The sequence below is a fragment of the Pangasianodon hypophthalmus genome, chromosome 7 (assembly GCF_027358585.1).
Source record: "Pangasianodon hypophthalmus isolate fPanHyp1 chromosome 7, fPanHyp1.pri, whole genome shotgun sequence".
NCBI lineage: Eukaryota > Metazoa > Chordata > Actinopteri > Siluriformes > Pangasiidae > Pangasianodon > Pangasianodon hypophthalmus.
This window is the reverse complement of record NC_069716.1, coordinates 17,823,323-17,845,949: the sequence shown is the minus strand read 5'-3', so window position 1 is coordinate 17,845,949 and position 22,627 is coordinate 17,823,323. Positions and strand designations below refer to the sequence as shown.

General features: G+C 38.8%; 1 protein-coding gene across 5 annotated transcripts in view; it reads left to right on the top strand.

The window, feature by feature from the left end:
- Positions 1-22,627, top strand: part of tenm2a (teneurin transmembrane protein 2a) — a 275,007-nt gene that overhangs the window by 184,083 nt on the left and 68,297 nt on the right. For all 5 annotated transcript variants that reach the window (XM_053235492.1, XM_053235491.1, XM_026918274.3 and 2 more), the window contains one exon: positions 9,224-9,433. In XM_053235492.1, the coding sequence (XP_053091467.1) occupies positions 9,224-9,433 (210 nt within the window). The remainder of the gene's footprint in view (positions 1-9,223; positions 9,434-22,627) is intronic.

Below are 22,627 nucleotides of genomic sequence, written 5' to 3'. Positions count from 1 at the left end.
ATTTATTGAGTAAGTCATGATTGAACAAGTTGTAGAGAAGCACACAAGACATAGTGTAGCTGACAAAAAACTTTTAGTGTTTTTGTAACACAAAGAAAAATGTGAAATTTTACAGTTTGAGGGCACAGCTGGATGGCCCATTAAAGTGCTTTATTAAAAACTCTTTCACAACAGTGTTTAAGAAGTAAACATTTTGTTGCTAATATATGATGCAACATATCCAGCCTTGAGATGAAACTGTAAACTGTTGCCAAGCAATTGTGTGTGTGTGTGTGTGTGTGTGTGTGTGCGTGCGTGCGTGTGTGTTTGTGTGTGTGTGTGTGCATACACAAACTCACAGTGTGAGAAAGATAAATAGAGAATTCGTGAGGCTTTAAGACAGCCTGTAGAGAAGATTTAATTCGTAAGTGAACGGATGTGTATCTCCCATGTCTGAGGTGGAGTCAGGTGGAGGCTTGATGGTAAACATTTATTTCCATTCTGTTCATTAAAAGGACAATGTGGAATCCATAGCCATATCAGCAATCCACATCAACAACACGGATGTAATTTATATGGTAATGCAGTGAGAGAAGTGGCCTGAGCATAACTGATAATCAGCAGTATGAGTGTGAACATATGTGATGGTGAATATATGTGCATGAATTGGAATCCATGCTGTATCTTCTAGTGAGTACACACTCCTGAGTAGTCATTGTGGGCTACAGCTACAGAGACGATCTGTGTAACATCTCACCAGCTTTGAAGGAGGAACATTTAAATCAGGCGATAAGTGTAAAATAGCTCAAAAAAAGATCTAGGAGAAATAGGAAATAATTAGTAGTTCTGTAGTTTCAGCATGGTTGAGAAGGTATATTTATATACTTTTTGTTGGTAAGCCTAGATATCGATTTATCTCTAGAGATCTGAAGCTATGTTTGGCCATTCGGTTACTAGGACCACTTTTCCTTGACCTGAGTCAAGGAGAAGTGTTGCACACTTTTCTGTTGCAGAAGGCTTTACCTAGATGTAATTTTCTTTTAAAGTAATTAAAAGGATCTGTGTAAAGACTTGTGCTTGTCCTAAAGGATATATTTGAGATTTAGGGGCAAGTCTCTGTTTGTTATAACATTGTCCTTCCTTCAAGAAAATGTTCGACTGTGTCCATTTTGTAGCAGCTCACACAAGCGCAACAGGAAAAATGAATAAAATGTTTTATATATACATACAAATATATTAAATTCTTAAGCATGTGCAGCACTACCAGTACAGTAGGTTATAATGTTAGCGCTTTATTGTGCTCCCTGTGTGTGCAGGCTTCAGCTCATTCATTCTTGCTTTCTTTTTTTCAAAACAGCGTAGCCTTTTTACTATGTAAAGCCATACATTAGTTTAAATTTCCTTTTTTTTCTCTACAAAAGACAAACTTGGTTTGCCATATTCCTCATAGATGTTCTTCGCAGCCTCACGAGGAGATGTGTTGTTCTGTTAAATTACTGAAAATAATTCCATCCAGTGAGCATGTATAGTGTGCAGGATTTTCCATTATGTTTGCATATGTTTACATTTCCATTTTCTTTGTTTCTACCTATAAACCTTCTGAAGAGCCACAGTAGTCCCTCCGAACCAGCTTCAGATAAGTGGATTTGATTTGTATTTCCTCAAGTTGTTCTTATGCTGAGCTGTTTTGGAAGGATTACGGTGGAGTTGTAAACTAGAGGGGCTGAATGTTCTGAGTAAGGGAAGTTAAATATCAAAGTAATTGTTCGGGGAATAATATGTAAATTATCTCGTAAAAAAAACGTTTTAAGCAAATAAATGCCAAATTTTTAATTAAAGCTAACAGTTAATTTATGCTCAGTCTTTGTCAGAATACTGCTTACGCTCTCTTTACTCTCTCTCCCTTACACACACAAATACACACACGAACTTCAGACTAATTTAAAAAAAAATATGTGTCCATTTGTGAGTGAGTAGTACTGTGTTCCATTATTTTCGCTGGCTTGTGAAGTGTGTGTGTGTGTTTTAATAGGCCTGATTGCTCTACCTCCATAAATAGTTGTCAGTGTTGGCAGTCAGGGTGTACAGTACTGTGGTAAGCACACTTACCCATGTGGACTCAAAGCACAAATTCTGGCTGCCAGTGCAGTCATTTGTAGCAGCAAGGTAGCTTCAAAGTGCACATGAGGGTGGAGGTCTGATAGTGTCGTAGTGATAGAGTGATTTGGGATGCAGTGATACAGTGAGACATTTGCAGCTCTGACAGTGATATAGTGAAACATTTGCAGGTCTGACAGTGATACAGTGAGACATTTGCAGGTCTGACAGTGATACAGTGAGACATTTGCAGCTCTGACAGTGATACAGTGAAACATTTGCAGGTCTGACAGTGATACAGTGAGACATTTGCAGGTCTGACAGTGATACAGTGAGACATTTGCAGGTCTGACAGTGATACAGTGAGACATCTGCAGCTCTGACAGTGATACAGTGAGACATCTGCAGCTCTGACAGTGATACAGTGAGACATCTGCAGCTCTGACAGTGATACAGTGAAACATTTGCAGGTCTGACAGTGATACAGTGAAACATTTGCAGCTCTGACAGTGATACAGTGAGACATTTGCAGGTCTGACAGTGATACAGTGAGACATTTGCAGCTCTGACAGTGATACAGTGAGACATCTGCAGCTCTGACAGTGATACAGTGAAACATTTACAGGTCTGACAGTGATACAGTGAGACATTTGCAGTTCTGACAGTGATGCAGTTATACAGTGATATAGGAATACAGTGACACAGTGAAATATTTGCAGCTCTGACAGTAATGCAGTAATACAGTTATGCAGGGTTACAGTGAGATATTTCCAGTGGTATTAGGAATACAGTAACACACTGAAGTGTGGAAAAATGCAGTGATACAGTGAGCGATTTGATGCAGTGACACAGTCATGTAGGTATGTAGGGATTCAGTGATGCAGTGATGCAGTCAGAGCTTTGCAGTTCTGGTAGCAATACAGTGGCACAAAGAGACACTGTCATGTCTGTAAATGACACAATGATACAATGATGTAGGGATACAGTGATACATGGAGCCTTATGCAGGTCTGACAGTGATACAGTGAGACCTTTCCAGGTCTAACGGATGCAGTTATACAGTGAGACAGGTGTAGATCTGACATTGATGTAGTGATACAGTAAGGCATTTTCAGGTCTGATAGTAATGCAGTGAAGCTTTTGCAAGTCCGACACTAATGCTGTGGTACAGTGATGAAGTAATATGATCAGAAATTATCAGGTCTGATACCACCGCCCTCTCTTTCTCTCCCTCTGTTTCTCTCACTTACCTTGGCAACTGTTTAGCCATTGGAAGTATACTTGTTTTCAGTTGTCTCAGATGAATTGTTTCTTCACTTTAATCATCCTGGTCCACTGCTGCTTTGTTGTAGCAGAACTCAAGGTAGTCATGTAATTTACTGGAGAAAGTAGAGGAAAGAGGAAAGAACGAGTGAGAGAGAGAGAAAGGGAGGGAGAATAAGGGGAAGAGATGATAAATTGCACTCATTAAGGTAGTAATTTGTCACTTTCCGTGTGACTGGGCTCCAGCTGTCACTCCTTGTGCTTTTTGGCCTCTTTGGCTCTCCATCTCCACACTGGACAGATGGGCGGAGAGAGGGAGCGTTGTGGCCTTGCACCAGACCAGGATGTATGAGATGTTTGTGTGTGAAATAGGAATTAAACACCTCATAATAGAAATTCTAGCCTTGCACTGAGTATCTCAGAACCACCCACTGCAGTTGCTATAATAATAATACTCCTGAATCTTAGTTCATGAGTGAAATTAAGCATTGAACCTTAGTCTTCCACTGTGGGTAGAAAGGCTGCAAAATCAACTTGGGCTAAAATAGTGTTCATCCAAAGTAATGGATAGCTGAGTCCTCATGGCTGAAGAGTGATAGAGGTCAATGTGTGGCTGGCAGCTCTATTTAGCTATGATTTTCCAATCAGAAGCATGAAATTCTTCAGAGCTCGATTGAGTTTGTCACAGCATCATGGCAGAGATTCCACTGCAGCACATCTATCTGGAGAGACATCCAAGGTCATATCCACATCAGAGCTTTCAATAACCGGAACAGCCTTCGCTTGATGAAGAGATTGGAAGTAGGAAAGGACAGAAAAGAAAAAAAGAATCATCTAGAGGATCATGTGTCCCCCTCCCAACCTTTTGCTCTAATAACACAAAGCAATTTACACTGACCTTTATAGAAATGTACCAAAAGTAAATTACAATAGTTAAGAAATGCCCCTGAGCCTAATTGCAAAGGAGATTAAGTTTCCCATAATTGCTTTTGGCCATCTAATGCAATTTTTTGGGGTTTTTTGTGATTAAGGTGATTTAAAAATTTAATAACCCTAATTCAGTACACACACATACACGTAACACAGTGCACTTACTGTACATACACATCCACATGCATTACTTCATCTGTGTTTCTTGTAGAGATACATGTTTTTGGGTACTGATATTAATAGAGAAATAAGTGCCCTACTTAGTTTTAATCAATCAGGGGCAACACAGAACTTTTCTTTCGCTCTGTTTATGTTGTCCACTGCCATGTGCTGCTAGCAATGAATGTTAAGATGTAATGGCGTTTAAACAGTATCATTAATAGAGAGCTAGAGAGTGGCCGACCTGAGTGTGCAGAGGAGTATCAGCAAGCGTGGTCATTAAAAATTAATTGTACATTGACTCACGAGCAGAGTGTAGACCCTGGAAGCACGTGCAAGCAGTGCTCAGTGCTTGCAGAACTGAAGTGCTCTCACGCGTGACAGTTTCTCTGCTTGCTCACTTTAAAAGTCTGTGCTAGCGAATACCTTTCTGTGTGCGTAATTCACGGCACCTTGCGTTCATTTTAAATGATCACACTTACTGATCCTGGTCTGCACACTCAGGTCAGCTGCTCTCACACTCTCTGTTAATGATACTGTTTAAATGCCGTAAGATGCTTTATCAGGTTGCTTGTAGGTATGCTATGCTTTGATTGCCATCATTAAGATCCCTGATATTCCATGTTGTCATTTCATTACCACTGCAACGTACACTGTATCATGTAGTATCACATGGTATCGGAAGCTGGTATCAGAGCATTTTTTTAATGACAATGAGTACTACTAAATGAGCACAATATCAGGCCAATACCCAATACCAGTATTTGTATTGATGCTTCCATAGTTTTTTGTCTACTGCCACTACACTTATTACTCTTGTCTCTAATCTTATTATGCAGTCAGTTTCTCATCAAGATCTGGCATGGTTCTGTGTGATAAAATATCATTTAGAGTAGTATAAACAGTGCCTGTTGGAGACATTTTCCCAAATAAATCAAGGAGATAAGTGGATGAGATACAGTAGAGCCAGAATAGAATACACTGCTAAGAATATCTCTACTCTGGACGGCTGCAGAATTTGATTGTTTGGGGCAGTGTTGGGTTTATTGATTTAATTACAAGGCAACTTTGAGTAGTCAACAAGCCCTGATGTTATCTAACACCAGATATTCATATTCCCCTGTTCTTTCTCTTTCAGGTCATAATAAAAAGAAGTTTGTTAGACCTGTGGTACAGTGTGGTACATGCTAAATGAGTGTGGATTCCTGAATTTCCGTGTTTCCAAAAGAGCAAGGAATCCTACTGGCTGAAAGTCTGTTACTTTCTGAATCAGAATCACTGGGAGTGAAAAAAAGAAATCACACTTTTCGCCCCACCGCTTTAAGATCTGCAGTGCCTGCTGTCATGCCAAAAGGTGTCTGCCTGGCAAAAGAGCACCTCTGTTGTGCATTCCATTATCTGTAAAGAACATTCCAGAGACACGTTCAATTGGGCATGACGCTAACTGGACAGATCACAACTAAAAAGTATGCAAAAATCACATATAAACACACTGTAATAATAATATTACTAAATTAATAATAATAATAATAGTAACCACTGCTAAATATAGATGTAGTATTTGTAGATTTTATAGCTATAAATATAATATGTGAAACTAATTTTGACATGTTCAGGACTGTTCTAGATATAGAGTGAAGTCTAAAAGACTGAGAACACATTGAAAATCTGGGATTTTTTCATTTAAATAAATAAATAGAAGTTTTTAGAATTTTTAAATGTTTAAAACAAAGAAATTTAATATTCAAGATTCTGCACTATTTCTAGGTCCCTATTTAAATGTAAGCAAATTAGTGATATTAAGTGCTTTGTACAAAATGTCAGATTTTCCTCATGTCTAATCTCCTCTACTGAAGTAGGTGTTCAGACAGCACTCTGATGGATTTGATCTAAAAATGGATCATAAAGTTTTGCACAAACTTCTGGAGTCCATGTCAGCTCGAGTGCGCACTGTCATTACAGCAAAAAGGGGACATACCGAATACTAAGAACTCTGAAATTCATGTATTATATTTCAAATATTCTACTTTTCACTCAAGTTGTTGTCAATAATATATTTTGTAATGAAAATTGTATTACATTAGAAAAGAATGTAAAACATAAGCATTTTTACTACTGCTCTCAGACTTTTGGACCCCACTGTGTATGGTAATAAATGTGATGTTATATTGAAATAAAAACTAAATCACATACTGATAGTTTTGTATAAATATAAATTTAATAATTTCATCAATCAGAATAGATATTCATAAAGAACTGTATATAATTTTTTTTAATAACAATGGTCAGAAATCATGAACTGTCAGTCAAGTCAAGATATAAGGACTAATAAAATGCCATTAAGAAATGCGCAGAAACATGTCCGCTGTGAAGAATGACCCCTTCAGTATACAGTATAATGATTTGAGTTGTTTGATTTATTTTCCTCAGGATATTCTTACATAGATTTACAGTCTAAATTCTGAACTGTTAGGCTGGTCTGAGGTAACTTATAATCTTTTGAATTTTTAATATTGAATGTCACTTCACTTGAAACTGTGTAAATGAAGTGGGCATGTTTTCCTTTACTTGGATAAGACTGTAACTTTTTCACCAAATTAACTTGTATATTATTAAAATATATTTCACGTCATTGTTTCATTTGGTTGCCTGTTGCTGAAACAGTAAACATAGCAGTGGGAAAATGAAAATTAGCACCTTGACAGTATAATAAACGATGCCTAAACGATGCCAGTCGTCAGCTACACTATATCACCTTTCTTATGATCACACAGGGGAGCTTTGTAGCTGGTTGGTGTAAAATCTGTGCATTCTGGGGATCTTAAAACCTGATGTTCTGCAAACAGAGGATTTTTCTCCCTGCACCTGCATGGCTCCTCTTTAGGGGTTTATTATGTGATTGCTACTAGCATTTATGTTAGACTTCAAGCGTTTTCTCACTTAATAAGGTTTTTTTTTTCCCTACTATTTTTTCTAGCTTAATAATGTGTTCAATTATTTTAATGACTGTTCCAAGGTGTCTACCCTCTCTGAACCCCTGTCTCTTTGATGTCAACTACTGAAATAAAAAAAAATAATTCAGGTATTTAACCTATTTAAAGAAGATTTATTCTAAAATATTCAACTCTCTCTCTCTCTCTCTCTCTCTCTCTCTCTCTCTCTCTCTCTCTCTCTTATTGAATTGACTTTCTGAATTCCCATATGTTTCAGGATTGAGTTACTTAGATCTCAGTAATCGCACGCTGGCTGTAAACATAGAGTGCTCTCCTCCTTTTCTCATCTTTCGTTATCTAACAGGACGCAGAGCCGCATCCCTGGGGTCTGCTTAGCACTGCATATACTTCCTTACACAGCAGGAATTTAGTATATGCATTAACAGTGCTTCATCTGGAGGCATCTGAGGTCAAAGTATGTCTTAAGTAGGGGTGGAAAAAAAGGGCACTAGAAAGAAGTAGAAAAGAATGGTGTCAGTTCTGTGTGTGTGTGTGTGTGTTTCTGGTTACTGGAGTGAGGATGTCACAAAGCTTGCTGTGACACTGGGCATGTGGGTCTAATCTATAGAGCAGTGGAGTCTTAAATCAATAACAGCAAGTTTGACTGCTAACAGTCACATGTGTATTGGCTGGTAGCAGTCACGCTCTCAATGAGCCTCTCAATGAGTCTCTGCAAAGAGAGAGAGAGAGAGAGAGAGAGAGAGCATAGATGCAAGTTGTATGAAGTAGTGTCAGTGTGCTTCAGCATTCAAGGTCTTATACACTCTTTTAAAGCCACTGTCCCGTCTCTTTTTTTTTTTCAGTCCTGATGTACATGAAAGCACTGACACACTTAAAGGCTTAAAGATGCATGAAAGTGTAATGCAGACCTCTGTGTGTGTGACTCATCAATCCTCTTGGTAGCGTGGTACCTTACAGAGACCATAGGGACTGCAGAAGCGTTATAATTCCTCTCTGCTTTTTAATTCTAATTAAGGAGATGAAGGACAATATGTTATCATCTGGACTCTGAGGTCCTTAGCTATGCTGTCAAGAATCTGATAGAAACACATCAGTCACCAAAAAAACTGATGCATCAAGAGGTACAAAGAAAATATAGCAGACTTGTTACTTTGTCTCGAACCATAATTGTTTTCTCTGAGTAATTAAGAAAGATAATAGCCACATAATTCGGCTTTTATGAGGATTGACAATGTACTTATTTAAAAAAAAGAGAGAAAATGGTTGCAGTTTTACCTCTAACATCAGTGCAACTATAGCAAAAGCTATAGGTGCTTGTAATAGAAATGATGACTTGTCCCTTTTGTGGTTTTCTCCCTTTAAAAACACTGTGGGGTTTGTGAGAGACGGCCTGTTCTTGTAGTTGTATATTGTGTAGGTCTGGTGTGGGATCCTTAGGGAAATCACATGCAGGACATCTATATTAGAGTAATGTCAAGGGACACTGTGTGTGTGTGTGTGTGTGCATGTGTGTGTGTGTGTGGAGAGTTGTGCAGGACAAAAATATTGGGAGCAGCATTTCCATTCTGCACTGTTGTACACTCTTCTGTCTCCTGTGTTGATTTATGCAGCTGCTTGGGGATCCCATGTACAGCTTAATTCTCTAGAGGCTCTAAGTAATGTACATTTTGAATGGTGTGACATTTTAATTTCTCACAGTTTGCATGTGTGATGAAGTGTCCATGGAAATATGTTTAACTCCAATGAATGTTTGTATGATAAGATGTACTATATGATAAGGTGTAAAGCTGTATTCATGGCTCATGGTTTACACCCTTTCTTTCTATCTCTCCCTTCTTCAGGTCGTCCCCTCCCTCCCTCCACTGCCTCCTCCAGCCTTCTACCACCGGCGCCCTCTCCTCCCACTGCCCCACTCCACCAAGCTCCACCCACCATCAGAGAGTGCCAGGTGCCCCTGCTGGACAGCAGCTCTGCCCACACCATGCTGGAGCCCCACCCAGAGGACCAAATCTCCCCCAACTCATACCTTCTAAGGGCCCAGCCTACCACAGGTAAGCTCCAACTTCTTTGGTTGCTTCCCATTTCCATACCACCCTTGCTTATGATCCATCATTTGCATATTTTATGGTGGCAGCTACTGTTCCCTCTAAGCTGCATGTATGTGCAGTCACACATTTCTGATGATTCTTCCATGCAGAAAAAAATAAAATCCACACAGAATGCTGGCACAAAAATGTACAAATAAAAGTTAGTCAATTTGAGTAATTGACAGATGAGTGCAGTGCAGTTTGCACAACAGGTACACTTGAATCTCTTAACAGCATTGCATTTTTTAAAGCCCAAATAGGAAAACGCATCGAAACAGAGACAGTCCTGTTACCACCCAAATTCCCTCCCAACCACAAAAAAAAGACTGAGCCTTCAAAGCCGTAACCTGGACCAAAATTTTTGTGAGGTCCACATTGTCAGATGTTAGTCTATGATATATGATTTGCATACCTCTCAACAAGAAGTTAAAGCCTGGGAGCATAGTGTTTTGTTCATAATATGCAAAGGCCAAAACTGTCAAAACTGAGTTCTCCTCAGCTGCTCTGGGTTCAGTCACTAGTCATGGAATTCAAGTTTTTCCACATAGTAGGATGCATTCTGCCATCATAACAAGATGTTGCTGTTTCCAAAGTAAATTTGATATGTGGAAGGTTAAAAAAAAAGTTAGTTCGTTCATGCGTATGGCTAGTGAACAAACACATAAAAATGTTTAACTAATTAATTGGAAGAAGAAGAAGAAAAAGAAGAAGGAGGAGGAGACAATTAAATTATGCTGTAATTCAGTGAATGAAATGTTGCAACCATTAAAGTTAAAGAATACTTCCTGTAAGGTCTGCCCTGGATTCTGGCACAAGGTTTGGTTAATTTCCTCCAAATGGAACAAGCCGATGAGTTATTGGAGCACAGCTGCACTCTTTTTTGAGTTATTAATGCCCTCTCTGTGCTGCACAGTCCTCTAAACTCTCCTCCTGCATCAAAATCTCCAATTCCGGCGATATATTTAGCAAAGGGGAGGGAGAAAAAGCTGTTAATGTAATTTCTGTTGGAATATAATCTATTGTTAATGGTATTAGCCTCTCCTTTGATCTGCTATAAATCTTTATTACGCCTGATCAGGGCCCCAAGTTCAAGCGCAACACGATTATAACCCTTTTAAAATGACATTACATCATGCCTCTAATTGGTTTACTGTTTGGTGGAGTAACATCAATCACTGGCAGGCTAATCCACGCTGTAAATAAATTCACTTCAGGATCAGCAGTGTAACAGTTCTGGGGGAAAAACATGGCTGGAAAATGAATCAGAGCCTTGACAGATGTGAGACAAGAAGCTGCATATAATATTGCGTTTATATAGAGCCTCATTTCTATATGGAATCACTCTAGCATCTGCATTATAGCCTGTGTCACTTTAGTTCATTAAAGTTTTGGAGTATAAATATGTCTTGCCTGCACATTTTATAATAAAATATATAATGTTATATTGTGTTTGTGTACTTCCTCATACAGGCTCTAATAATAAGAGTACCTTAGACTTGCTTTTTTTATTTTTGTTTACTTTTTTCTTTGGCAATGTAATGTATCTTCCTTATTTTATAACATAACTTTGCCTTATGAAAATAATTATTTTGAATATAGAATTCTGTGAATTATTTACAGATTTGATGAACATTTCCCCGGAATAAGCATTCACTTGAAAATACTTTATACTCTCACTTGTGGGTTAAAAAGAGTTCAGTAAATAATTGGCTTATTGTCAAGTAGCCGTAGCAAGTGTCTCTGTTTATGCTTTTGAGAGTGACTTCTGTGTGAGTTGTGACGTATGTGGCTGAGCGGGTGTGTGCGTGTGTTTCCAAGTTCAATTAAATGTCCTGTGATCTTGTTGAGGGAGATCGCTGTGCAGGAAATGAGGTTTCTGCCCAATAACCCAGCCCACTGAGGCAGAAAGATAGACATGATTATAAAGAGGAAGTGTGCTACGAAGTGGATCTGTGTGTGTGTGTGTGTGTGTGTGTGTGTGTGTGTCTGTCTGTCCATGTCTGCTTTTATCCTAAATCGATACTAATGGCATTTGCTGTGCATTAAGCAGATTTCCACTACTTTTTCTTTTCTGTGCCAGTTAGTAACCTAAATTAATGTTTATGGTAAATTCTGTGTTATTGTTAGTTCTAGTTTTATTTATTTTATTAAAACCTATTGTCTTTTTTGCAGCCTCAAAAAAAGATTTTCTCATTGTTTTTGACAACAGAGAGGCCATATTCACTCAACTATTGAAATATTTGATTTATATTTGAAATATTTCATTTAACTGTTTGACATCTACATAGATGCTGCACATTATGGCAAATCTGTTGAGAAATTTTCCCCTGGATGAGATGAACAATGGGGAGATGATCAGATAATAAGATTCCTCCAGTTTGAGGAGCATCTCATCATTTCAGCAAAGTGACCTAATTGGCTGCAATTATATTGTGCATCAGACATTTCACAGAGCATATAGCTGAAAGGCTATTGAATATATAATATATCCTCCTGTTTGCTGATACTGTTCGATAGAAGGAATGCACATAAGGTGTAGCAGGTTGCACATGTAAAAGATCTGACCAATCATTAAGACATCTCTGTTTGTGTCTCAAATGACATACTTACTGCGTATCTGCTGTGTGGACTAGACATACCGTGGCCTCTCTGTTGTCAGTTTCTGTGTGTTAACACTAAATGGTTTACTTATTAAGGGCAGTGTTAGATTTAAAGGTGCAATAGTCATTTGTTTGTCTTACTAGTACAAATAACCTGGAAAAATATGTAGAACATGATAAAAAAAATCATGTTTTAAGACATGGCCTCAGCAAAAGGCTGAGAAAACCCATTTGGAAAACTGGTTTCTGGGCCAGAAGGCTTGTTTGTGTTTGGATGGGTCTCTTGTAGGTTATTTTATAGACTCTCCCTAACGCCCCTTCACTCCGTCCACATCTCAGTCTGAAATTTTTCCTTGATGGCGCAGTTTATTACTGATGAATTGAGGTTATTACAAAGAAACAAAGGACAGAAACTGTTCTTGTGAACATCCTTATAAATCATTATAAGCCTAATTTTATGAGCGTGTTTATAGTGTTATAACTTGGGTTTCAAGCAGGTGAATGTATATCCGTGTGCAGTTGAAACTGATATCTTGACAGTCTTTACTAATGCAAACTCTAGTTGGCATGCTAACTCTAGTTGAACCACTGTAGCTTCAGGGGGCGGAGCTTTATGTACAAGGGTCAAGGAGTAAAAAAAAAAAATCATTCAAATCTTATTCAGCTCTACCTATTTAACTTCTACAGACCTAATCTTAACAAACGTTGACTAATGTTGCCTAACGCCTCCTAAAACCTCATATAAACCTACTGAAACGATCTGTTCTGGATCTTCTAGATTAGTATTTAATTTTAGGTATAAGCTAATAGTAAGCTCAACAATGGCAGAGAGGTTTAAAGACAAATTAACACTCCTCATCTGCGTGTTACACCTCCAACTCCATGAAGCTGCACAGAGACAACGATGGCCCTGTTCACCCCTGGTATTAACATCTGTCTCACGTGAACCAATCACAAGTGGACAGCAAAACACATAGCTGTTTACACCTGAGATTATGAATGCGTCTCCAGTGACCACTTGTGATCAGATTTCATACAGTGTGGGTATTGCAGACATTTATTACACCTGTCTCCCAATGCATTTATTTACAGGCAGAAATGTCCTGCGAATCTCCTGTACCTGGATGGGCTGTTTCAAACATTTCAACTGCATAGTCTGCTAATGAAACTTTTAAATGAATGAGAGATGAGATGACGAAAGAAGCTATGAAAAGCAAATGAAGAGCTTTCGTCCCTGCTGTTATAGAATCACCTTTATAAATTAGCCTAGCGATTTTAACAGTCTCGCAATGATTACAGGTAGGATAATGACGCATTTGATTAGGCGGTCTGTGTTGCTGTCCAGGAAGCAGCTTGTGTTTCAAAACACCTTTATCTAACTTCTGCCAAAATCACTGATTATAACTTTAAGTTGTAGGCTACATGGAATGAAAAGATAATGAGTAGTAGTTAATTTGAAGGGTATCTCCATAGGGCTTTTCATAAGCTATGCATAAATCTTTTAAGAAATCATGTTGCAGAATTTATGAAAGGCTTTTGTCAAAACTTATGAGGTGACGTTACAGGTTTTATGTGATTTTGTATTTACATAAAAGAGAGAAGAAAGTGTTTATTGCAGATAATAACCTTGCAGATTATTATAATTTGTCTACTTTTTGTGACACTGAGAAAGTTGTAAACGCTTTACGTAATGCTTCTTATAGTGTTCTAAATGCAGATTTGATTATCACTTGATTTTGAGGGCGTTCAAATCATTCATGACATAGAGGCTTCAGAAAAGATGTGCAGTTGTATTGGAATGATGCTTTCTAATAGTTTTTAATGCAAATGTACCACCAACACTTCAACTGAAGGGGATTGTAAAGCAAAGTACTTCAAAGTAAAAAAAAAAAAAAACTTTTATTTCATGAGCTAAGCCATGAAATAAGCCTTACGTAAATCCTTCAGTAGTGATTCATAAAATATTTCTGTAATGCTTTGAATGTGCTGTGAAGGCCCAGTGTAGGTACTCATCAAATAAAATGTTACCAAATAATGTGATAAACTCAGTATAGATATTTTAATGTTCCATTCCAGAGCAATGAAAATGGTCTACATTTCTGTTTTCTTTTAAGTAAATTATTGCTTGTTTGTGTTTGTTTTCATTCCTTAGACCTGCACATTTTTATACCACAACCAATAATTTTACTGATTTTAAAACAGTGCAGTGTGCAGACCCTGGCTATTAGGCACTGAGTAGTTGCTGGTGCATGCTGAACACTGAGTGTTTGATTTGCGTCCCTCATTGCAGCACACTGAGCTCTGGGTTTTGTTTAACAGTGGGCTGCATCATGCAACTGTGCTTTCTCAGCCCTGGTGTGGAGAGCATGGACTGAATTTAAATAATGTCATTATGTGTTATCTGGACTAACATGGTACAGTCAGCATGTATCCCAATATTGGGGTGAAGGAGATTTTCCTCCTAGTGAGTGAGCAGGACCAGGAGCATTGGCAAAAGAGGCTATCCGGAGTAGAGAAGAGTGACGACTGTCTACTGAATTGGAGCATCGCAATGCTCAAAAGTGTTCTGACAGTACGAGACAGAGAAAGAGAGAGAGAAAGGGAGGGAGGTCGCTGGGGTTGGTGCAGCACAGGCATGTGTCTCTGGCCATTCGTTATAAATGGGAATTGTGTCCTTTTTTTTGCCTACAAACTGTGAAGTGGTATAACCCTGCCAGGGAAATCATCCCGTGTTAATCATGCTACAAATGTTTACACTATTTATCATGTTTTGAGAAGTGTGTTCTCATTGTCTTTTCATAACCCCTTTTATAGCTGATGCTAGCTTTACAGTTACAGTAGTGAAATTGTTTGTGCGAGTGTTCTGGTGCTTCTCAGTATGCCAAATATTGTATATTGCCATGCATGCATGAGTGTGTGTGGGTATGTGTTTATGCATGTGTGTGACCGGCTCAGTTCTGGAGTGGTCCTTAAAAAGGCTGTTTATTTTTAGGCTGATTTTGAGGACACTCTCAGACAGGCTATTATTGCTCATTAGAGCAGATGAGCAGGCCAGGCAGATGCCGGCTGTGGGTGGAATATTTAGGCCGGCCATCGCTCCCATCCCTCCACGCTATCGCTGCTATGGCAGCCAGTGTTTTAACCAAAGCTGTTAGAGAAAAAGGAGAAATGAAGGAGAAGGAGTTAACGAGGCCAGTTTGCAAACAGGTTTGTGTCCTTCAGAAAGACTTTTTTTACACAGCTATTTACATAGCTATAGATACACTGAAAGCACTTGCATGCTTGTATACAGTTGCAGCTGAGAGAAAATGTATTTAAAGATAACAAAATTACTGAGAGTGAAAGAGAGAGGGGCCCTTCCATTGCCTGCTGAGCGGGCATCTTTTCTAGCCTTGTGCTCGTGATATGCGTGTTGAACTCCAGAAAATGTCAATAAACAGTTTATTGAGCTCAAGCCAAGCTCGAGAACTTCAGCCTTGTTCCTGTTGCCAGTAGGCTTTCAAAGCATCACTGCAAGATTAATGCAGGGTGGTGAAAACCCGCTCTTCTTCAGCCTCCCTCGCCCTAACACAGGCTTAGAGACAGAGAATGTGTGTGTGTGTGTGTGAGAGAGAGAGAGAGAGAGAGAGAGAGAGAGCGCTATTTAATGCTGTCCTGAGGCAGACTACAGATCTGTGTGAAACTCCAGTTATTGAAAACGAGACACATGTAGGTCTAGAACTGTGTTTGTGCTGTCTCTAGAAATCTATCTGCGTAGCTCAGTGCTTTGCGTTCCTTTTAACAGTGGAACATGCACTCACACACACACACACACATATACACACACACATAAAAAAACACACACAAACATGTGCATGGTGAGCCAGCAGGCTTTTAGTGGTCTGCTTGTGCATGGCTTCCCGCTTGGGGCCTGAGCTCAGCAATGTGGCCATGTTTGCACACTTTCCATCTCAACATGATGTCTGTCAGTATACAAATATCTGTCAGGCTTCAAATATGTGTGTGTTTTTGTATGTGTGTATATGATGTCATCTTTTTTCTGACATAAATACATCTGTGCTCATGCATATATGCATTAGGTATTTTCTGTAATGGCACTGATGCAAACCTCATGCCACACTCAGCAATATTCTTCACTCCTGCAAATTCTATAGTCATGTTCTGCTGCAGATATGTAAGATACATATGATAAATAATCTACAGTCAGGTCAGTTTAACTTTTTGAAACAGGAAATGTCAGGAGATGGCAATAGGTATGTGGTAATTTCGCAGCTCATAGAAGCAAGCATAGAAATGAGGTCAGAGACTACTCAATTTTTGTTTTTACTATGTATTTTATTGCTATGTATAATAAAATTTAGCCAACATAGATAACTCTAGATGTCAGGGGCCTGTTGCACCAGCTGAATGTAAGGGTGTAAAGATGATCCTACCGTCCATATGGGTCTTTTGTTTTGTTTGTTTGTTTGTTTGTTTTTTTAAGTATCACAGTAGGATTTCAGTTGCACCAGAGACACACCACGGGTACATAGTAACTAATATTCTGTAAAGCGTTCGTAGATCGAAACCTTGTCATACAGAATGACATATTTCACCATCACCATCCAATCAGAAACGCAATCCCACATAAACAGGAAATATCAAAATGTGTCGAGATGCAGGGAAGCTGTTAATGTCCCCTTGTCTCAGTGTAATATATTTATTGCATGTTAGATATATATATTTTAACTGTAGAACAGAATAAAAAGATTGTGCTTTACAATAAAGTGGTGACTCAATTTATCCATTTATTGTATTTGTATTTTCTGCATCACAACCCACAGCATGAAAAATAACTAAGAATAGTATAATATTTTTGTTAAACTTTTCAGTGATATTGTGGAGTATAATATACCTTGCCAATATCTGAATTTAATGATTTGTTTTAGAACCCAGGGAAAAAGCTCGGCACACTGACTGATATAAAAATAGCCTATTTGTAGTCTTATAGTCCCTCCTGTTTAAATACGCCATTATAGAAAGTATATTTCTATGAAGTATCCATGTCCAGTGATCATAGAATACAACTCTGTACATGAAGAAATCTTCCTATCAAAGCATAAAGAAAACAAAATAGATTTATAGATGTAAATAATAAAAAATTTCTGTGCTCAGGATTGTACACTTTGAACAGAATAATTGAGTAGTTTTATTTATGGTGTACATTGTACCTAAATAATGGGTAGTGTAAATTTTAAGTTGTACTTTAAGGCTACAATGAAACTATGTCTTGTGGGACAACTGATATTTTTTTAGTAATTTGTTAACTTAAATATAGTGGCTATTTACATTCAAAATAGACTATGATAGAGCTTACATTCAGCTGGTGCAACAGGCAGCAGAGGGTTAAAGTTAGTTCCTATTAATCCACTGGTCACAATGTAAATGGACCAGCATTGCAGTGTATGTTGCAGTGGCACAAACGTGCCTGTCTAGCACCGAGAGAGGCTCCATATTCACTTCCTGCCATGAGAAAAACACCTCGTTATCAGAGACGGAGAGAGTGTCGGTGCGGAGGACGGTCTCAGTGGCTGTTTTCTAATTACGCTCTTTCATTTATTGTGGAGCAGACGGAGGCCTGCTGAAATCACAGTGTCTATTAGCGCCCGCTGTCGAGGGGCTTCTCCCCATTACCTTTAGATTGGATCTTTCATCATCCCAAATTGACATTTATGCTTTTACTCCTATTGTTTCTCCGGTTTCGGGATGCTCACGCCTGACGATTTGTTTTCATTTGTGTCACTTGGCCGAGTGTCCCATGATGCCCTACTTCTCACTCATTCCGTCACCACTGTTCGGCCACAGAAGAACAGAGAGAGAGAGAGGGAAAGAGAGATGATCTTTCCTCTGTAACCACCTCCACTAACTACAGTGCCTTTTCTCACTCTATGCCTTCTAGCTGTAGCTCTTCTCATCAGTCTCTGCCCTGTTTTCTAAAGTCCCTAAGTATGTTTCTAGCTTGATATGAAGATATTCAGTGTTTATGTAGTCATGATAGAAGGACTGCCATGTGTTAGTACAGCCTCGATGTGTTAAAAAGATGCAAATTCCTGTGAAGTTACAGTGCATTTAAAACACCAGCCTAATGTATTCTCACATTACAGTTGAGTGATATAAACAGCTGTGTATTCTGATTCCAAATTGCTTATTCCCAGAGGCTGACAGCCCACAGTGTACAGCCATTTGTGTCATACTGAAATATCTTGAAGGAATAAAGGTGTTGAGACAGGTGGTATTTGGGATCAGATGTGGCTTAGTGGTTAAGGGCAGTACAAACATGCCGGTTTAATTCTCATCATTTAGCTCTTCTACTGCAGTGCTGTCAATTTGCCTGTCCGACCATTGTGCTGCTGTCATAACGCTGCTGAGTGGGCTGCCTGCGTTTTCTGTCAAGTGGAATGATAAAAAGGAAAATCAGACTGAAAATCCATATTTTGACACAATGAAACATATTCATCAAAGTTCAGCAAATGATCAAATCCTATTGTAAAACGTGCATTAAATGTTAACAGTTGATTTTAGTTTTATTTTGTGCTCACATATTATGCCATTTTGGAAAGATATCAGAAGAGCATATTTATACACAGACACAATCATCTCTTAGGTTGTTTTCACACTTTTTCCTGGACATGGGTTCGTTTGAGCCCAGAGTTCAGTGCAATTGGTGAAGTGTGAAAGTTGTTTACAAGTCCTGGAACAGTCCGGAGAACTGATCCCTGATCCTCTTGAAAGCAGTGGTGCAGGGTTCCACGCTCTCCATCAGGTGTAGAAGCTATCCACCTGCCAAGTGATCTTGTGAACTTACTTCCTGTTTCAAGTATCGTGATGGCGAGGAATGGGTTGTTATGGGCATTGATATATAAAACCAGACTTTCACAGGACTGGAGCACTGTAATTAACTGACCTTTGTGCTGCCAGTGTTTGCACTGAGAGCCTCACTAAATACACACATCTTATGTCTTCTTTTACAAGAGCAGCTCCTACTTTTGCATTCATTCCTGCACGATGAAATGCCATGCATCCAAAACTTTCCTGTGTGTTGGTACCACAGGAAAATAATAAACAAATTTTGCAAACCTCCATGCACAAATGTGACATATGGAATTGTGCAATTGAGCTACAGTTCAGGAGGAATTCTTCAGTGTGAATGCAAACCTGCAACAATGGGCCTTGCCCCCAAGCGAGCCCAGAATCAGTGCTTGGTATGGACTCAGCTTTTAATTTCTCCATTTACTTGTTTGTTCACATTTTGGATAACTGTAGCTTACTGAATACTTTCTTTTTATTGGCTCACTATTGCAAGACCTGTGGGTTTCATGTAAATGGATGATTTGATGGTGGATTGAGGATTGACGTGAAGTAACCAGTGGGCAGGATTGTGTCCACGCAGCTGAAGCAGATTTATCGTTTACGCTCAAATTGTCTCTTGTTTTGATGTTGTACAAGAGTTTCGTAAATTAGACCTAGATTCATTGTTATATGTCATTCATATGTCATTCTATTCACAATTTAGATGAATAAGGGTAAACGTGTATAAGAAAAAAAATATTCATTAAAATAAGTATTATAGAACTGTCTTTGAAATCTATATCTTATCACATTTTTACAAGAAATCATTTTTGTCACTAAAATCTACCTTGTACATGATGGCTTAATGAACCTCAGTGTCTTTTATATTTATGCACAATGAAAATGTAAAGCTTTTCATTTGTGGGTAAAGGTGTTCTTTCTGCCAGAGAGGCAGGGAGGTGAAGAAGGACAGAAAGCTATCTGTATGCTGCTAGTGTCAGACCTTACGCACACACACACACACACACACACACACACAAACACACAAATAGTGGCTACACAGCCATTTCACATGCAGCCACTTGTGCGGTGAAAGCTGATGATGCGTGCAGAGATTGCATATGAAGAATGCTTCTTCATGAATATAAAAACAACTTTTTCAACAGTCTTGAAAGGGCTGATGGGATACAGTGAAGCATCTCCCTTCCTTCCTCTCTTTGCTCTGTTTCCCTCTCTTTCTATTTGCCTGCCCTGCTCATGCTATTCTCCAGCTTAGAGAAAACAGAAGATTTGTCTTTGCTGCGATCCTGAAAGCATCACCTTAAGGTTCTATGCCTGAATGCTGGCACGTTTCTGCCTAACCAGGAAAGTAAATGCACTTCATCATTTTAACGATGCGTATTACACTCGCTGCTTGAGGCTGGTAATGTGAATGAGCCACTGTGTGCGTTTAAATTAAGCACACCGTAATGGGCATATTCAGAAAAGAAATATCAGAGAAATTTAGAACAGTGAGAGCTCTAAATAGTCCTTTCTGTCAAAGTGAAGCAGCACTTTTTTTCCCAGATGGAAGGGTAGCAGGTCACAAAGTCATGTTGCTCATCAGCTACTACATCCAGTTTTAATGAAGAACCGGCTGACTTCTTTCGTTGTTGTGTGTTGTGTGAGTTTCTGTAAGGTCTGAAATTGTGAAAGCCTGGGACGGGCAAGTGTCAAGGGATGCAGGTCACCTGAGGTAATGTGGTTATTATGTGTAATGTGGTGATAAAATTTACTTATGATCAATAATGACAATGAATCAGTATTTACTTATTATGCAAATATTACCTTATTATGCAAGAATTATCATTACTAAGAGTTGAACATATGTTCACGTTAAGAATGTACTAACTGTTGAACTTCTGTATTGTTTGACTCAAGACAAGATGTACTTCTCTTTTTTGTTCTTCTACTTACAACACTGTTGGTGATACACTGAGGACAGGATGATCCAGACTTCATCCTTTTGTTGTTCTGTTTATGATATATGAAGGACAGAGTGACCCAGACTTATTGTCTACTTTAACCCATGTATAATCTGTTTAGTCATATAAACATTTTTCCATACATGATATGCTGTTTTTGTACAAAAGGCGCCAGACATACGTGATTATGAAGTTGAGCCATGTCTAATAAACCCTATAAATAACCAATGTAACGAAGCTTCAGCAGAAGTGCTCTTGACTTGTGGGTTCTCGAGAACCTTACTAATAAAGTGTACGTGTTTTGCCTGAGTTCTGGCTCTTTAAATTCTTATAGGTGGATTTCCATGACATCTAGCCTGAAGGTGTACTGAGGATGTTTCTGTTTTGGGTGTAGTAAATGGTGGTTCTTTCTGAAGATTTAGAAAGTTTGGAGAAGGATCTTGGAGAGGCTGGAGGGCTGTGTTGATGGACATCTCCATCAAGTTATATAGTTCTTGTCAGTTTGAGGCACTTTTCAGTCTCACTTTTTTTTATTTCACTTTTCAAAGTAAAAATAATGAATGTGTTTCTCAGTGTGATTGTTTAGCTTTTTTGGTATCTATCTAGGATATCTAACTATCCTACACCCCTATACCCTATACTATCAGGAAAAAAGGGTCCTAAATTGTACCTTTCCTTGTCGATGGTGTGTTATGCTCGAGGGTTCATCATTTGTACCTTTAGTGTGTATTTTTACACTAGTGTGTAAAACATTACTCTAAAAAAGATTCATGATCCATTTATGTAACTTAAATCATTTTTAATTTTACAATATATCCACATTTCAGTGTACCTTTGAGGGTACCACTCCAGTGATATGGAAAAGAACAGCTGAATACCTTTTTTTCTGAGAGTTTAGTATTCGGAAATGCCATGAACTTCCTTAGGTTTAAGAAGTTTGTTCATTCTCAGAAGCATTTTTAACAAAGCATAAACAAGGCTTTAGACTCATTTTCCTCTCCTCTCTTTACTCATCTCCCTCCTTATCGTTTACTATCCTCCTTTACATGAATCATCTGTAACTCGCTCTCTTTTTTCCCTTGCACCTGGCCCAACAATCAGGTCATTTTTACCAGCTTTACTATTATAGAAGCATGCTGACATGCACTTCCACTACAATCCTACCACTGGGAACATGGCTTCAGAGGACAGGATGCATTCATCTTCCACCTGGAGACGAGCCACACATAGACTTAAACACAGACTAGCACACACGTTAATGATGTCTGGCCCTATTTCGGGTCTAAGCGGCTGATGAAATGCACTCGATGTCTCGACTCCTTCACAAGGACTTGTAATAACAGTCCTAAATGTGTGTGTGTGTGTGTGTGTGTGTGTGTAAGCATTTGGCTGTGTATAGTACATTATTGCCTAAAGGGGTTGATTTAATGTGCGTAATCTCTGTGCTGGCGTGTGGAGGTATCAGAGCAACGCTGGAGAGAGAAACATTTCCTCTCTTCTCACCAGGCACTGATGATGGATCAGATCAGTTGTATATCGTGTTTTATTCTTCAAGGTAATAAGGTCATGGCCTGGGACTACTGTGCCACAGGGACCTTCATCACTCTAAGCCAACAGTGCATTACAGGTTGCAATGAGCTTACTGCTTATTCGCACCCTGATCTAGCTCTGGCTTTGCTTTCTAAAGCAGCTCTCAGCTTGTTACATGGCCTGACCATTACAATTCACCACTGATCCGCTCTACTGAAATGCACACGCGCACACAT